The sequence below is a fragment of the Heteronotia binoei genome, chromosome 4 (genome assembly GCF_032191835.1).
Source record: "Heteronotia binoei isolate CCM8104 ecotype False Entrance Well chromosome 4, APGP_CSIRO_Hbin_v1, whole genome shotgun sequence".
Taxonomy (NCBI): Eukaryota; Metazoa; Chordata; class Lepidosauria; order Squamata; family Gekkonidae; genus Heteronotia; species Heteronotia binoei.
This window is the reverse complement of record NC_083226.1, coordinates 93,593,106-93,606,066: the sequence shown is the minus strand read 5'-3', so window position 1 is coordinate 93,606,066 and position 12,961 is coordinate 93,593,106. Positions and strand designations below refer to the sequence as shown.

Genomic DNA, 12,961 nt, shown 5'->3' with positions numbered 1-12,961 from the left:
ATTATAAAAATACTCTTACAAAACCCAATTATCTGTTTTATGTATTTATTTATTTATTACATTAGATTTATATCCCACTCTCTCCACGAATGGACTCAGGGCAGCTAACAGGCCAAATGGCATCTAAAAATAAATATAATATTATAGACCCTACATTACAAAACATTAAACAAAAAAACTCTGTGGTGCTATACTTCAGCATAAAAAGTTTTCAAAAGTTCTTTTGATGCATTGAAAACTCCACATATGCATCTGGAAATCTCCTTGCCTGTGGCATCATGTTTGAGTTCAAATAAGATAATATGATGCCACAAATGTGAGAATTGCGCACCCTTCTTAAATCTTCGTTCGCGAAGCCAAGCCGAGAGAGAGATTCTCAGTAGAACTCAAGACAGCTGGCTTTCCCATTTATTAGTATGGACAATGTATCTTTGTATATATTGATCTAAATGGGTACAATTGTTAGAGATCCTTATTAACATCTGCATTTCTGTATCTGGATCACATGAAAGTATACACAAAAGGTAGAGGGACTAAATCATCAGTTGTATAAATTGGAGACACAGGACAGACATCAGAAAAGTTCTCAACTCTCAAACTCTTATAGATAATGCTATTAGAATACAGTAATATCTGAAATTGTTTAGACAGCTGGCTTCAGTGAAGCATTAATGTCAAGACAATGTGATAACACTACATCTGTGCCATACAATAGAAAATACAATATAATTCTTTATATAACCTGTTTTCTATGTATTATTATGTTTCAGTTCATTTGAAGAGTTAGAATCTGAAGAATCAAGGTAAAATGTTCATAGTTACATGATGTCACTGTAATAATAGTGAGAATATTTTAGAAGCCATGTTTTATTTAACCAATGTTTAACTCTATTTAAAAATGCTTATCTTTGGTTGGATTGTGTGTAATATTATGTTAAGGTTATAAAGTACAGTTATAGGTTGGATTCTAAGTTCTATAAGTGGAAGTAGTTGGTAGAGATGGATTTTGCCTGCCTTTTCCTCCCCACCTCCCCAGCCATTGCTTGCATGTCCTAAAAAACCTCTGCTAAAGGTTGAGGGATTCTCCTGAACAAAGCGCCAATGAGGCATATGGGGAAAACTGCAAAAATATAGGGGAATTGGGTGAATTTTTTTTCTGAAAACAACACAAGGGTTTTTTCCACTAGTGCAAGGGATTTAGCCTAAGTCTTGTTTTCTTTGTGTTGCTAACCAGACCACATGGCATTTTGTTAAGAAAGGTTCCCTCCCACACACACACCAATCCTTGACATTTTGGGTATATATCTCACAGTTAGGGCAAGGAAAATAAATCCCAAGTTAATTCATGATCCAAGTAAATATTTTGCATTACACTGGAATTCAGATATGTGAACAGTTACACCATGATAGCTCATATGGCAATCCATATTTGCTTCTAAGAGATTTTGAATTGGAAAACCTGAACTGCCGCCCAACAAATGCCTAATGAAAACTCATCTTAACTGTGTTCTTTATTGTGGAGGTCCACAGTAGTAATTACTTGATGAAAATCTCTTATGCCTCCATTTGAAATATATTAGAACAAATTTTTATCTACTTCTAGATGCTTAGAAACTAATACAACTATGGTTAGAGTTGACTGTTTAAACCAGTTTAGCATATTCTGCTCTACAGAGAAATGGCCTAGTGGTTTACTGCTGCTTATTTATCTTTAAGTAACTGGAGAAAGTGTTTGAAAAATGTAAAAGATTAAAATACAACAACAACAACAACAACTTGTTAAATACTGGCCAGAGTATCCAAAGGCAACAAAACAGCTGAAACTAATGTTGAAGTTTTAACACAAAAGGCATAATGGGCTGCTGACAACTCCAGTCCTCAATAGCTCATTTTACAATGAGATTGTTCCACAGCCAGCAATTTGAGAATGATATCCACTCCTATACCACTTGTAACATAAAGCTCACTGTTACAGTGCTAACCTAACCTATTCCTTGAAACAAATTCCTTGTTCTTTTGAAAATGGAATTTTCCTTTTCCATAGTCACGGTTAATATCAACAAACATACCACCTTACCAGCTATTGCATCTTTCTTTATTGAAGCCAGTTTACAGCATATCTGTTTTACTGTCCCTTGATGCTGACATTCCTGTTCTTGACCTTTCCAGCAAACTGTCCCACCAGCCAGTGCTGCTATTCCTAAGGGATCCATATGTCTTGCCTACAGCCAACGGTAATCAAACCTGTCATCTGTTAACAGCTGTTTACTGATTTAACCCTGCACCACACAAACCACATTGTTAATACATGCTGAGCCCAAGTTCTAATAATTTGCCTATATATCAAGAATTTTTACTTCAGAGCTATTTAAAAACCATAACTAGGAAATATGGGGAAAGAACGCTACATCATATATAATAGGAGTAATTGCATGGAATTTTCACTGCCATTTCAGTGAACAATGCAGAAGCTGATTTGTGGGCCAGGCTACATAACTGTTTGCTTACTATACACACTGGTTGCAGGATTATATCTTGAATGGGACCAGTTCTAATAACACAAAAAATAAATACATAATTCTTTATGCATTCGCTGCCCTGCATATATTGCATAACCTCAGTATCTAGTACAAAAAAGTAGGGCTAGAATCTTGGTCTGCCTACAAACCTTATTTGTCACTGGCAGAAGAGTACTTTGCTGGTGGGGAGAAGTTTATTTTTGCTGATTCTTCCTTCTACTGCAGACACCAGACTGTACCAAATGTTGTTCCTGGGGGCCCTGGCACCCAGATGCATTCTGATTGCATAAGAGAATATGATGGGGCGGCAGTATGTTCACCTTCATATATTTTGCATTGTGTTTCAAAATATGCCAATGTGTATTTTGAAAACTTAGTTTACTCACTTGGCTTCATTCAAGCAGAGAGCTTTAGAAAAAAAATAGCCAGCTGACCACCCACAAGCACCATCAGGCCTATGGTATGATATTTTTCTAGCTTCAGAGATCAGCAAATGACATGAGGGAGAGGCATCTTAGGCTTCTACTTACAGCCATTTCCATAAGGGCAAACGCTTTCCCTTTCTTTCCATCTGGACTGAGAACAATCAGCCTAATAATAGAAGGAAGGTTCCAGTGAAATATCTGCTCCTAACTGAAGTTCTTCAGAAGAGCAACACAAGGAACTTGCATATTTCTGACAATGATATCCAAAAAAGACAGGTTGCTTACCTGTAACTGTAGATCTTCAAGTGGTCATCTGTGCATTCACACTCATGGGATAGAGCGCCTGCACCGATCCCCGAATCGGTACCTAAAAAGCACGGGATTTTTTCGCGCTCAGCACCAATGGGCATGTGCAGGCGTCCCAATCTGCATGCTCACCGGTGCCAGAGCAACGATCCCGCCAGTTCCTTCCTGACCACTGGAAGCCCCTACTGGAGGGAGACCGTCAGCAGTGGGGAAGGAGGGTGGGTAGTGTGAATGCACAGATGACCACTCGAAGATCTACAGTTACAGGTAAGCAACCTGTCTATCTTCTTTGTTGTCTCTGTGCTTCACACTCATGGGAGATTAGCAAGCAAGACATACCTGGAGGCGGGAAGACAGTCAACCAGAAGAAACAGCTTGCAGCACTGCAGCTCCCAAACGAGTCCTCTGCTGAGCATGCACGTCCAGCGCGGAGTGCTTCATAAAGGCATGCGGAGAGGACCAGGTGGCAGCCTTGCAAACATCAGTCAGAGACACGCCTTTCAGGAACGCCACTGAGGTCGCCATCGCTCTTGTAGAGTGTCCACAAATAGGCCCAGGTAATGGCTTCTTTGCCAACAAATAACACAGTTGAATAGTCTCAGTGAGCCACTTCAAAAGTCGCTGAGACGATATCCTGGAACCTAACTTAGGAGCAGCATAACAAACAAAAAGCTGCTGGTCCATACGAAAACTCTTGGAGCGACTTAAATAAAACACTAAAGCACGCTTCACATTTAGAGCATGCAACCTACGTTCCTCATCCGAGGAAGGTGTAGGATGAAAAGTGGGCAACCAAAACTTCTAAGTTGAGGTGGAACTGAGAAACCACCTTGGGGAGAAAAGAAATATCAGGAGCTAACGACACTCCAGCCTCCTGAAAAACTAGATACGGGTAGTCACAACGCATAGCCGTGAGCTCCCCTGCACAGCGTGCTGATGTGATGGCTACCAAAAATGCAGTCTTCCAAGAGAGAAGCTGTAATGAACATGTGGCCATCGGCTCAACAGGACGTCGAGTCAGCTTGTCCAACACTAAAGTCAAATCCCACAACTGTGGGGGTGATCTCGAAGGAGGATGAAGCCTAAGCAAACCCTTCAAAAACCTCTTAGAATGAGGGTGTGCAAAAACAGAGTGCCCCTCAACTGGTTCATGGAATGCAGAAATTGCTGCCAAATAAACCTTGATGGAAGAAAAAACAAGGCCAGCATCCACCAGAGATAACAAAAACTCAAAAATTACCGACAATCCCACCCTTTGGGGTAAAACCGAGGGATCAACTAAGAACTGCAGAAACCTCCTCCACTTCCTATCATAGGACGCACGGGTAGAAAGTTTCCTGCTGTTCAAGAAAACATGTTGGACTCTGCTAGAGAACCCACAGGGCCGATGAACAACGCTGTCAGCTTCAGGTGGGGCACGTTGTGATGGAGTACATGACCGTCCTGAGCTGACAGAAGGTTTGGTTCCGCCGGAAACTGGTAGAAGACTCCTCTCACCAGTTGGAGCAGAATCAGGAACCAGTTCTGGCGAGGCCACCAGGGAGTCACCAGGATATAGCATGGTCTCTCTCTTGCGATCTTGTTGACCACCCTTGTCAGTAGTGGCAGAGGTGGGAACAGATATAGAAACCTACCTTCCCACAGGAACAGCAGACCATCTCCCCACTACTCTGGATCTGAGCCCCCTCTGGAGCAAAACAAAGGACACTTCTGGTTTTCGGCTGTGGCGAAGACATCCACCTGAGGATACCCCCAGAGCTGAAACACGGGTTGAAGGAAGCGCCACTGTAACTCCCACTCGTGCGGGGAAGCCGCACCCCTGCTGAGAGAGTCAGCTTGAAAGTTGAGGACCCCTGGGAGATGCGCTGCCTTCACAAAGATGTCGTGGTCCAGGCACTCCGACCACAGATCCAGCGCCAGCGCACAAAGCCGTTGAGAGACTGTCCCTCCCTGCCGGTTGATGTAACACAGGGCAGTGGTATTGTCTGTTAGCAGAGCAACAATCTTCCCCGCCACCATGGGGCGGAAAGACCGAAGAGCAAAGTGAACTGCCAGCAGTTCCAAGTAATTTATGTGGCAGTGAGTCAATGTCAAAGCCAAGGACCCTCCACACACAGATCGTCCATGTGGGCCCCCCAACCCCATAAAGACGCATCTGTTGTGATAGTCACAGTTGGTGCAGGTAGATGGAAGGGAGCTCCCTGACAAATGTTGTCCTTTGACTTCTACCATTGCAGTGTTTGAAGTGTCACAGGTGGAATTACAAACCTCTTTCGAGGTGAGTCCCTTAATGGGCAAAACTGACCAAGGAACCAAAGCTGTAGGCCTCTCATCTTCAGCTTCACAAAGAGCAGCACACTTGTAGTCACCGCCATCAGCCTCAGCATCCGCTGCAGCTGCTGCACCGTGCTCAACTTTCAACTCTGTAGAAGTTCAACAAGGTTGATAATGTCCATCGCTCTCTGCTGAGGCAGAAACGCGCAATGAAGGTTCGTATCCAGCAAAGCCCCTATGAACTGAACTGTCCTTGATGGAGTAAGGTGTGATTTCTCCAAATTGACCTGCAGACCCAAGGTGTCAAGAAGACGAAAAGTGATGGCAATGTGGGATGACAAACTCTCTTTCGACTCCGCCACAAGGAGCCAGTCGTCGATGTATGGAAAGACGACTATCCCTTGAAGCCAGAGATGGGCAGCCACAACGCTCATCATCTTCGTGAACACCCGAGGTGCAGTGGACACACCGAATGGAAGAGCCTTGAACTGGAAGTGCTGAGAACCTACTGCAAACCGAAGGAAACGTCTGAACGTAGGATGGATGCTGACGTGGAAGTATGCATCCTTGAGGTCCAGCGTTGCCATCTAATCCCCTTGGTTGATGAGGAGCAGAATTGTTTGCAGAGTGGACATTCTGAACTTCTGGTACAAAATAAATTTGTAAATCAAATACAAGATTGTGATCAGGCAGGCAAAAAGGGACTATGAGGAGCATATTGCAAAAAACATAAAGACCAACAATAAAAATTTCTTCAAATATATTATAAGTAGGAAACCAGCCAGGGAGGCCGTGGGGCCCTTGGATGACCATCGGGTAAAAGGATTACTGAAGGAGGATAGGGAAATGGCTGAGAAGCTGAATTCATTTTTTGCCTCCGTCTTCACTGTGGAAGATGAGAACTTTTTGCCCACCCCAGTACCACTAATTTTGGAAGGGGTGTTGAAAGACCTGAGTCAGATTGAGGTGACAAAAGAGGAGGTCCTACAACTGATAGACAAATTAAAAACTAATAAGTCACCGGGTCTGGATGGCATACATCCGAGAGTTCTGAAAGAACTCAAAGTTGAACTTGTGGATCTTCTGACAAAAATCTGTAATCTTTCATTGAAATCTGCCTCTGTTCCTGAGGACTGGAAGGTAGCAAATGTCACCCCAATTTTTTAAAAGGGTTCCAGCGGAGATCCGGGAAATTACAGGCCAGTCAGTCTGACTTCAATACCAGGAAAGTTGGTAGAAAGCATTATCAAGGACAGAATGAGTAGGCACATTGATGAACACGGGTTATTGAGGAAGACTCAGCATGGGTTCTGTAAGGGAAGATGTTGCCTCACTAACCTGTTACATTTCTTTGAGGGGGTGAACAAACATGTGGACAAAGGAGATCTGATAGATGTTGTTTACCTTGACTTCCAGAAAGCTTTTGATAAAGTTCCTCATCAAAGGCTCCTTAGAAAGCTTGAGAGTCATGGAGTAAAAGGACAGGTCCTCTTGTGGATCAAAAACTGGCTGAGTAATAGGAAGCAGAGAGTGAGTATAAATGGGCAGTCTTCGCAGTGGAGGATGGTAAGCGGTGGGGTGCCGCAGGGCTCGGTACTGGGTCCCATGCTCTTTAACTTGTTCATAAATGATTTAGAGTTGGGAGTGAGCAGTGAAGTGGCCAAGTTTGTAGATGACACTAAATTGTTCAGGGTAGTGAGAACCAGAGAGGATTGTGAGGAACTCCAAAGGGACCTGTTGAGGCTGGGTGAGTGGGCGTCAATGTGGCAGATGCAGTTCAGTGTGGCCAAGTGCAAAGCACATTGGGGCCAAGAATCCCAGCTACAAATACAAGTTGATGGGGTGTGAACTGGCAGAGACTGACCAAGAGAAAGATCTTGGGGTCGTGGTAGATAACTCACTGAAAATGTCAAGACAGTGTGCGTTTGCAATAAAAAAGACAACGCCATGCTGGGAATTATTAGGAAGGGAATTGAAAACAAATCAGCCAGTATCATAATGCCCCTGTATAAATCGATGGTGCGGTCTCATTTGGAGTACTGTGTGCAGTTCTGGTCGCCGCACCTCAAAAAGGATATTATAGCATTGGAGAAAGTCCAGAAAAGGGCAACTAGAATGATTAAAGGGCTGGAACACTTTCCCTATGAAGAAAGGTTGAAACGCTTGGGACTCTTTAGCTTGGAGAAACGTCCACTGCGGGGTGACATGATAGAGGTTTACAAGATAATGCATGGGATGGAGAAAGTAGAGAAAGAGGTACTTTTCTCCCTTTCTCACAATACAAGAACTCGTGGGCATTCGATGAAATTGCTGAGCAGACAGGTTAAAACGGATAAAAGGAAGTACTTCTTCACCCAAAGGGTGATTAACATGTGGAATTCACTGCCACAGGAGGTGGTGGCGGCCACAAGCATGGCCACCTTCAAGAGGGGTTTAGATAAAAATATGGAGCAGAGGTCCATCAGTGGCTATTAGCCACAGTGTGTGTGTGTGTGTGTGTGTGTGTGTGTGTATATATATATATATATATATATATGTATATGTATATATATATATATATGTATATATATATATATATATATATATATATATATATATATATATATATATATATATATATGTGTGTGTGTGTGTGTATATATATATATATATATATATATATATATATGTATATATATATATATAAATTTTGGCCACTGTGTGACAGAGTGTTGGACTAGATGGGCCATTGGCCTGATCCAACATGGCTTCTCTTATGTTCTTATGTTCAGATTCCGAAGATCCATGATTGGTCTTAGACCCCCGTCCCGCTTGGGAACCAGGAAGTAACCAGAGTAGAATCCTCGCATCCTGGCTTCCATCGGGACCCTCTCTATGGCTTGTTTCTGTAAGAGGTTGCTCAGCTCCGCCAGCAGAGGTGGGGAAGGGGGAGTGGTAATTACCACAGATTGGTTCGGAATCTGAGCAAAATCTATTTTGTAGCCTTCCGCTACGATGGAAAGCGCCCACCTGTCCGTAGTGATGGACTCCCAGGCCGACAGGAATGGGCGGGGGTGGATAGATGAAAAGGAAGAGGGGACGGTGACGCGTGCTGCCAGAACGTCAAAGGCCCTACTTTTGAGGGCGAGTTCCCTTGGACTTGCCGGTGGTCTGTGCTGAAGCGTAACGGTTTCTGTTGTTCCCCCTGTATGGGGACCTACTCTCTGGTTAAGCAGAGCGAGGTCTCCACTGCTGTTCCGGGGAGAACTTTTGGTACAGCTTCTTTGCTCAAGGCTTGTGCCACTGTTTCTGTTTTGCAGCTCTGGAAGATGCCTGGAGCACATTGTCAGTGGTAGAACTGAACAGGCCTTCGCCCTCGAAGGGCAGATCTTCAACGAAGGCCCTGCTGTCCTGCTGGAGGGCCGTGGATCTGAGCTGGGAGTGGCGATGGAGGCAGACAGCAGAAGTGATGGTCCTTGCTGAGACGTTGACCATGTGCTTTGCTGCAGCCAGTTGTTTGGCTACAGCAAAGCCTTCCTTCTACAAACTCTTTGCAGCCGACCTCTTCTCACTCAGGGAAGACAGGAGGGGGGTAAGTTGTTCCCACACTGAGTATTGTTATCTAGCCATGCATGTGGCATAGTTAGATACCTTTACTCCCAGCGCCCCAGCAGAGTAGAACTTCCTCCTGACGTTATCCAGCTTCTTTCCCTCCTTATCTGGTGGAGAGGAGTGCGTCTTGCGGGCCTTCGACGAGGAGGAAACAACCACCAAATTGGGCTTTAGGTGTGTAAAAGGAACTCCGCCCCGGACTCTTGGACACGGTACATATGGCCCAACCTTCTTGATGACACGGGTGTAGAAGCAGGCTTCGCCCAGGGCTCCTTCACCGCCTGTAGGATGACCTTCCGTCACCAGCAGGACAACTGCTGTAGACGTATCCCGCTGCATGATGTCGAACACGGTATCGTCTACAGCGGGTTGTGGCTGTGTCACTGGAAGCGAGAGGGAGAGTGCCGTCCTCTTCACCAGGTCCCCGTACGACTTCAGATCCTCCGATGGTGAGATGGGAAGATCCTCAGCCGTATGAGACACTGGCGAAGGTTCCAAAGCCTGGTCCGGATCGTCGATACTGACCTCGTAGAGAGTGTTCTGAGAGCACTGGCATTGACTCTCTGATGGGCGACCGGATCGACACCGATGACCGAAGTTGGACTTCCTCCACCACTACGCCGCGTCTGTCAGACAGGACATAGATTGATGCTGAAGGACGCCATCTAGAGTGTTGAGACTGCCTGGACATATGGGATGCCTTGGATTGCTGGTCCCAGTCTGCAAACTCACGAGGAGGGTACCATTGGTACGGTGGGTAGGGATAGGCGTAAGGAGGCCATTGGCGCTGCTCCCATGGTGGAAGCGGTGGGAAGTGATGAGCTACTGTAGTTGGTTCCAGCTCTCTCCGACCTCCCGCCTGATCCATCAGTGCCGAAGGTTCCATCAGCGCCGACACCTCCACCTCCGAGACCGAGTCGCTCTCGCTGCAATGCCTGGACCCTGAAGAGTGGGAACGCTGAGTCAGGTCGATCTCTTGCTCTGATGCCGATAGGCGCAGCTGCGAAGCACTGCCTCTCGACACTGAAGGGCTACGACGCGGGGACGCCAAGATCTTCCTCGGTGGAGCTGTCGATGTCCAAGCGTCATGCGAAGGGGTGCGGGATGGTCTCTTCTTCTGCTTCTCCTTCAATTTCACCTTCTTCGGCATGGATGATCAGGTCCCCGAATCATCCCGACGTTTCTTAGCCGGGGTGTCCACTGACCCTTCAGAAGGCCATTTTGTGGAATGTCTGCGCTCAACTGGAATCTCGGTCATGATCGGCGAAACCTCAGCTGATGTGACCGTAGGGGCCGCGGCCTCTCCCATCGGTACCGACGGGTCCGATGACATCGTTTGAGGATGAAGTGCCGACTCGACCAACGCCGCCGAAAGCCTCGCCGCTCGATTCTTATGAGTTTGCTTGGAGAAACTCAGACAGTGTGTGCAAGAGTCGACGCAATGTCCCTCGCCAAGACAGAGGAGACAGAGGTAATGGCCGTCAGGGGGGGCAGTCTTCTTCCCACAGGAGCGGCACCTCTTAAAAAAACCCCAACGTCTTTCCATAGACACCCAGGAAAGTCTCTGAGGGGGAAAACACAGGGGAAAAACTGAGCCCCGATGGGCAAGTCCAACAAACTTTTTTTTTAAACAACACTAACTATCTAACAACTAACTAACTAACTACACTAAGAAAATAACAAACGGGCTATATACAACAGGAAAAAAGCAATCTAAGATTACTTTACCGACCCGGGACACGAAAGGAGATACTCTCAGCGCAGCCGTCAGAAAGGAACTGGTGGGATCCTCACTCTGGCGCCAGCGAGCATGCACATTGGGACGCCTGCATATGCCCGTTGGTGCTGAGTGCAAAAAAATCCCGGGCTTTTTAGGTACCGATTCGGGGATCGGCGCAGGCGCTCTATCTCATGAGTGTGAAGCACAGAGACCACAAAGAAGATTAGGGATGTTCTGGTCCTCAAAGCAAAGCATTTTGCCTTCACTGAATTAGTGAAATGTTTTTTTTTTTTCCTATATCCGAAGGGGGGGGGGGGAGTGGTCCTTGTTGGAATTAAAGACTTGATTTAAAATATTACTTCTTTTTGAAAAATCAGACTATCAATGAATAAAATTATAATAATTGATCAATGGATTGCCTCTAACCAGATTTTCCACTTGACCACCAAAACAATCTGCACCGGGGATCATAGTACCTGTACAGTTAAAAGCCATGGGGAAACAGTAGTTCTAATGAGGAAGAGAATCTGGCAAGTTTGAACTAAAAAGCTAGTTGGATCCAACACAGTGTTTGTTAAAGCAGGTGACTTGTTTTGGTTTTTAAACAACTTATATTGATGTGACTCTCCAAAACAAACACAGGACAGGAGAAAATTCTAACTCACTGGAAAAAAATACAATAAATTTTAGTCTTTCCTAGGCGTTCGTTTTCATTATAGTTTCATTCACTTTTATTATGCGATGAATAGTAGTACTCTGTTTTTAGGAATATTGCCCCTTTAAATCCAACTTTCTGTAAGGAACTTGACCTTTTTTACAAGACTAGACATGCTGTAGTCTTGTTTCAGGGAAGCTTATGTGATGGTATATGCTTCTTCTAGTCAACTTGGACTAAACAGTGCTGTAAACTACAATGGAAAAACTGCTGTGAAGTATTCCCAGTAGAAATCTTGGAATTCCTTCAAGCATATTGAGATTTTGTTAGAAATTGAATTGCCAGTGTAATCCATCTTCCTTGTGAGAAAAGATTCAGATAAAGAGCTAGAGCCTAGCAGCATTAAGTATTAGAACATCCCTTTAAATCAATAAGCTACAAATCTGGCAGTGCATTCAAGCAATGCCCAGTGCTACACTAAAGTGGGTTTAGTGCTGAAACAGCATTACTAATAGCACAGTCCTGACCATGGATAAACAGGGTGGTGATGCAATATCCTAAATTACACTGAACCCTGTCTTGTTAAATTCTACAAAAACATTTATATCGTATTGACAAACCTAAGAAAGCAGTTTTTCTTCTCTTCTTTTTCCAGATGACTTTCCAAATGTAGTTATTGAAGGCGTACTCCATGGATTATTTTATCCTCACCTACAGCCCAGGTAGAAAAATGGGTATGGACATTAACTATTTTCAGCAAGATGACAAGTGTATTTTAGTTATCTTAAAATCATGGATGTGACAACTATAAGGTAAAGCTTAATTACAGAGCATTGTTTCTTTTTAAAAAAAAATAATTAATATTGCTGCTATTAAAAATTATGAATTGAGAAAACACTAGTGTTCTTGATATATTTACCTAATCCTAAATACTGAAACCTTCAAAGGTTCATACACAGAATTGCATAAGAATTGCATCATAGGTTTGACAGTTTGTAATTAACAATCACACTAAGCCTTTTGTCTCATAATGTCAGTATGGTATCCACTGCTGGCAGTAGATATAGAAGACATTCTAGTATGTACTAGGCTGAAAAATGAAAGTATTGAAACTGCCAAAACAAGAAATGCAATATAAACTTTAAATATTGTATCAGTATTTCCAAAGCCGTTATTTCATGACTGTATTATTATTGTTAGGTAGGAAAATGTTCATATGCTTGAAGTTTGGCTCTAATGTAGCTTTAATTTACTTCAGGACCTGGCCACAATCCTTGAGCTTCCAGACAATACACTATGCTTGTTTAGCATAACTTTCTTGTATTAATTAACCTACCCCATTCTGTAACCAAAACAAGAATAAACATAATTAATAAAAATAATCAGTTAATAAATATTCACTCATATTCACTCTATAATCAATATATACATGTGTATTTTGCAAAATGTTGGCCTCCAAAATAAACAATGC

At 43.9% G+C, this 12,961-nt stretch overlaps 1 protein-coding gene across 1 annotated transcript in view; it reads left to right on the top strand.

Annotated features, from left to right (window-relative positions):
* SNX24 (sorting nexin 24) overlaps positions 1-12,598 on the top strand; it is a 165,227-nt gene extending 152,629 nt beyond the window's left edge. Inside the window, exons 5-7 of the mRNA XM_060235544.1 lie at positions 771-803; positions 2,170-2,234; positions 12,146-12,598. Coding sequence (XP_060091527.1) covers positions 771-803; positions 2,170-2,234; positions 12,146-12,216 — 169 coding nt within the window. The 3' untranslated portion in view covers positions 12,217-12,598. The remainder of the gene's footprint in view (positions 1-770; positions 804-2,169; positions 2,235-12,145) is intronic.
* The last annotated feature ends 363 nt before the right edge of the window (positions 12,599-12,961 follow it).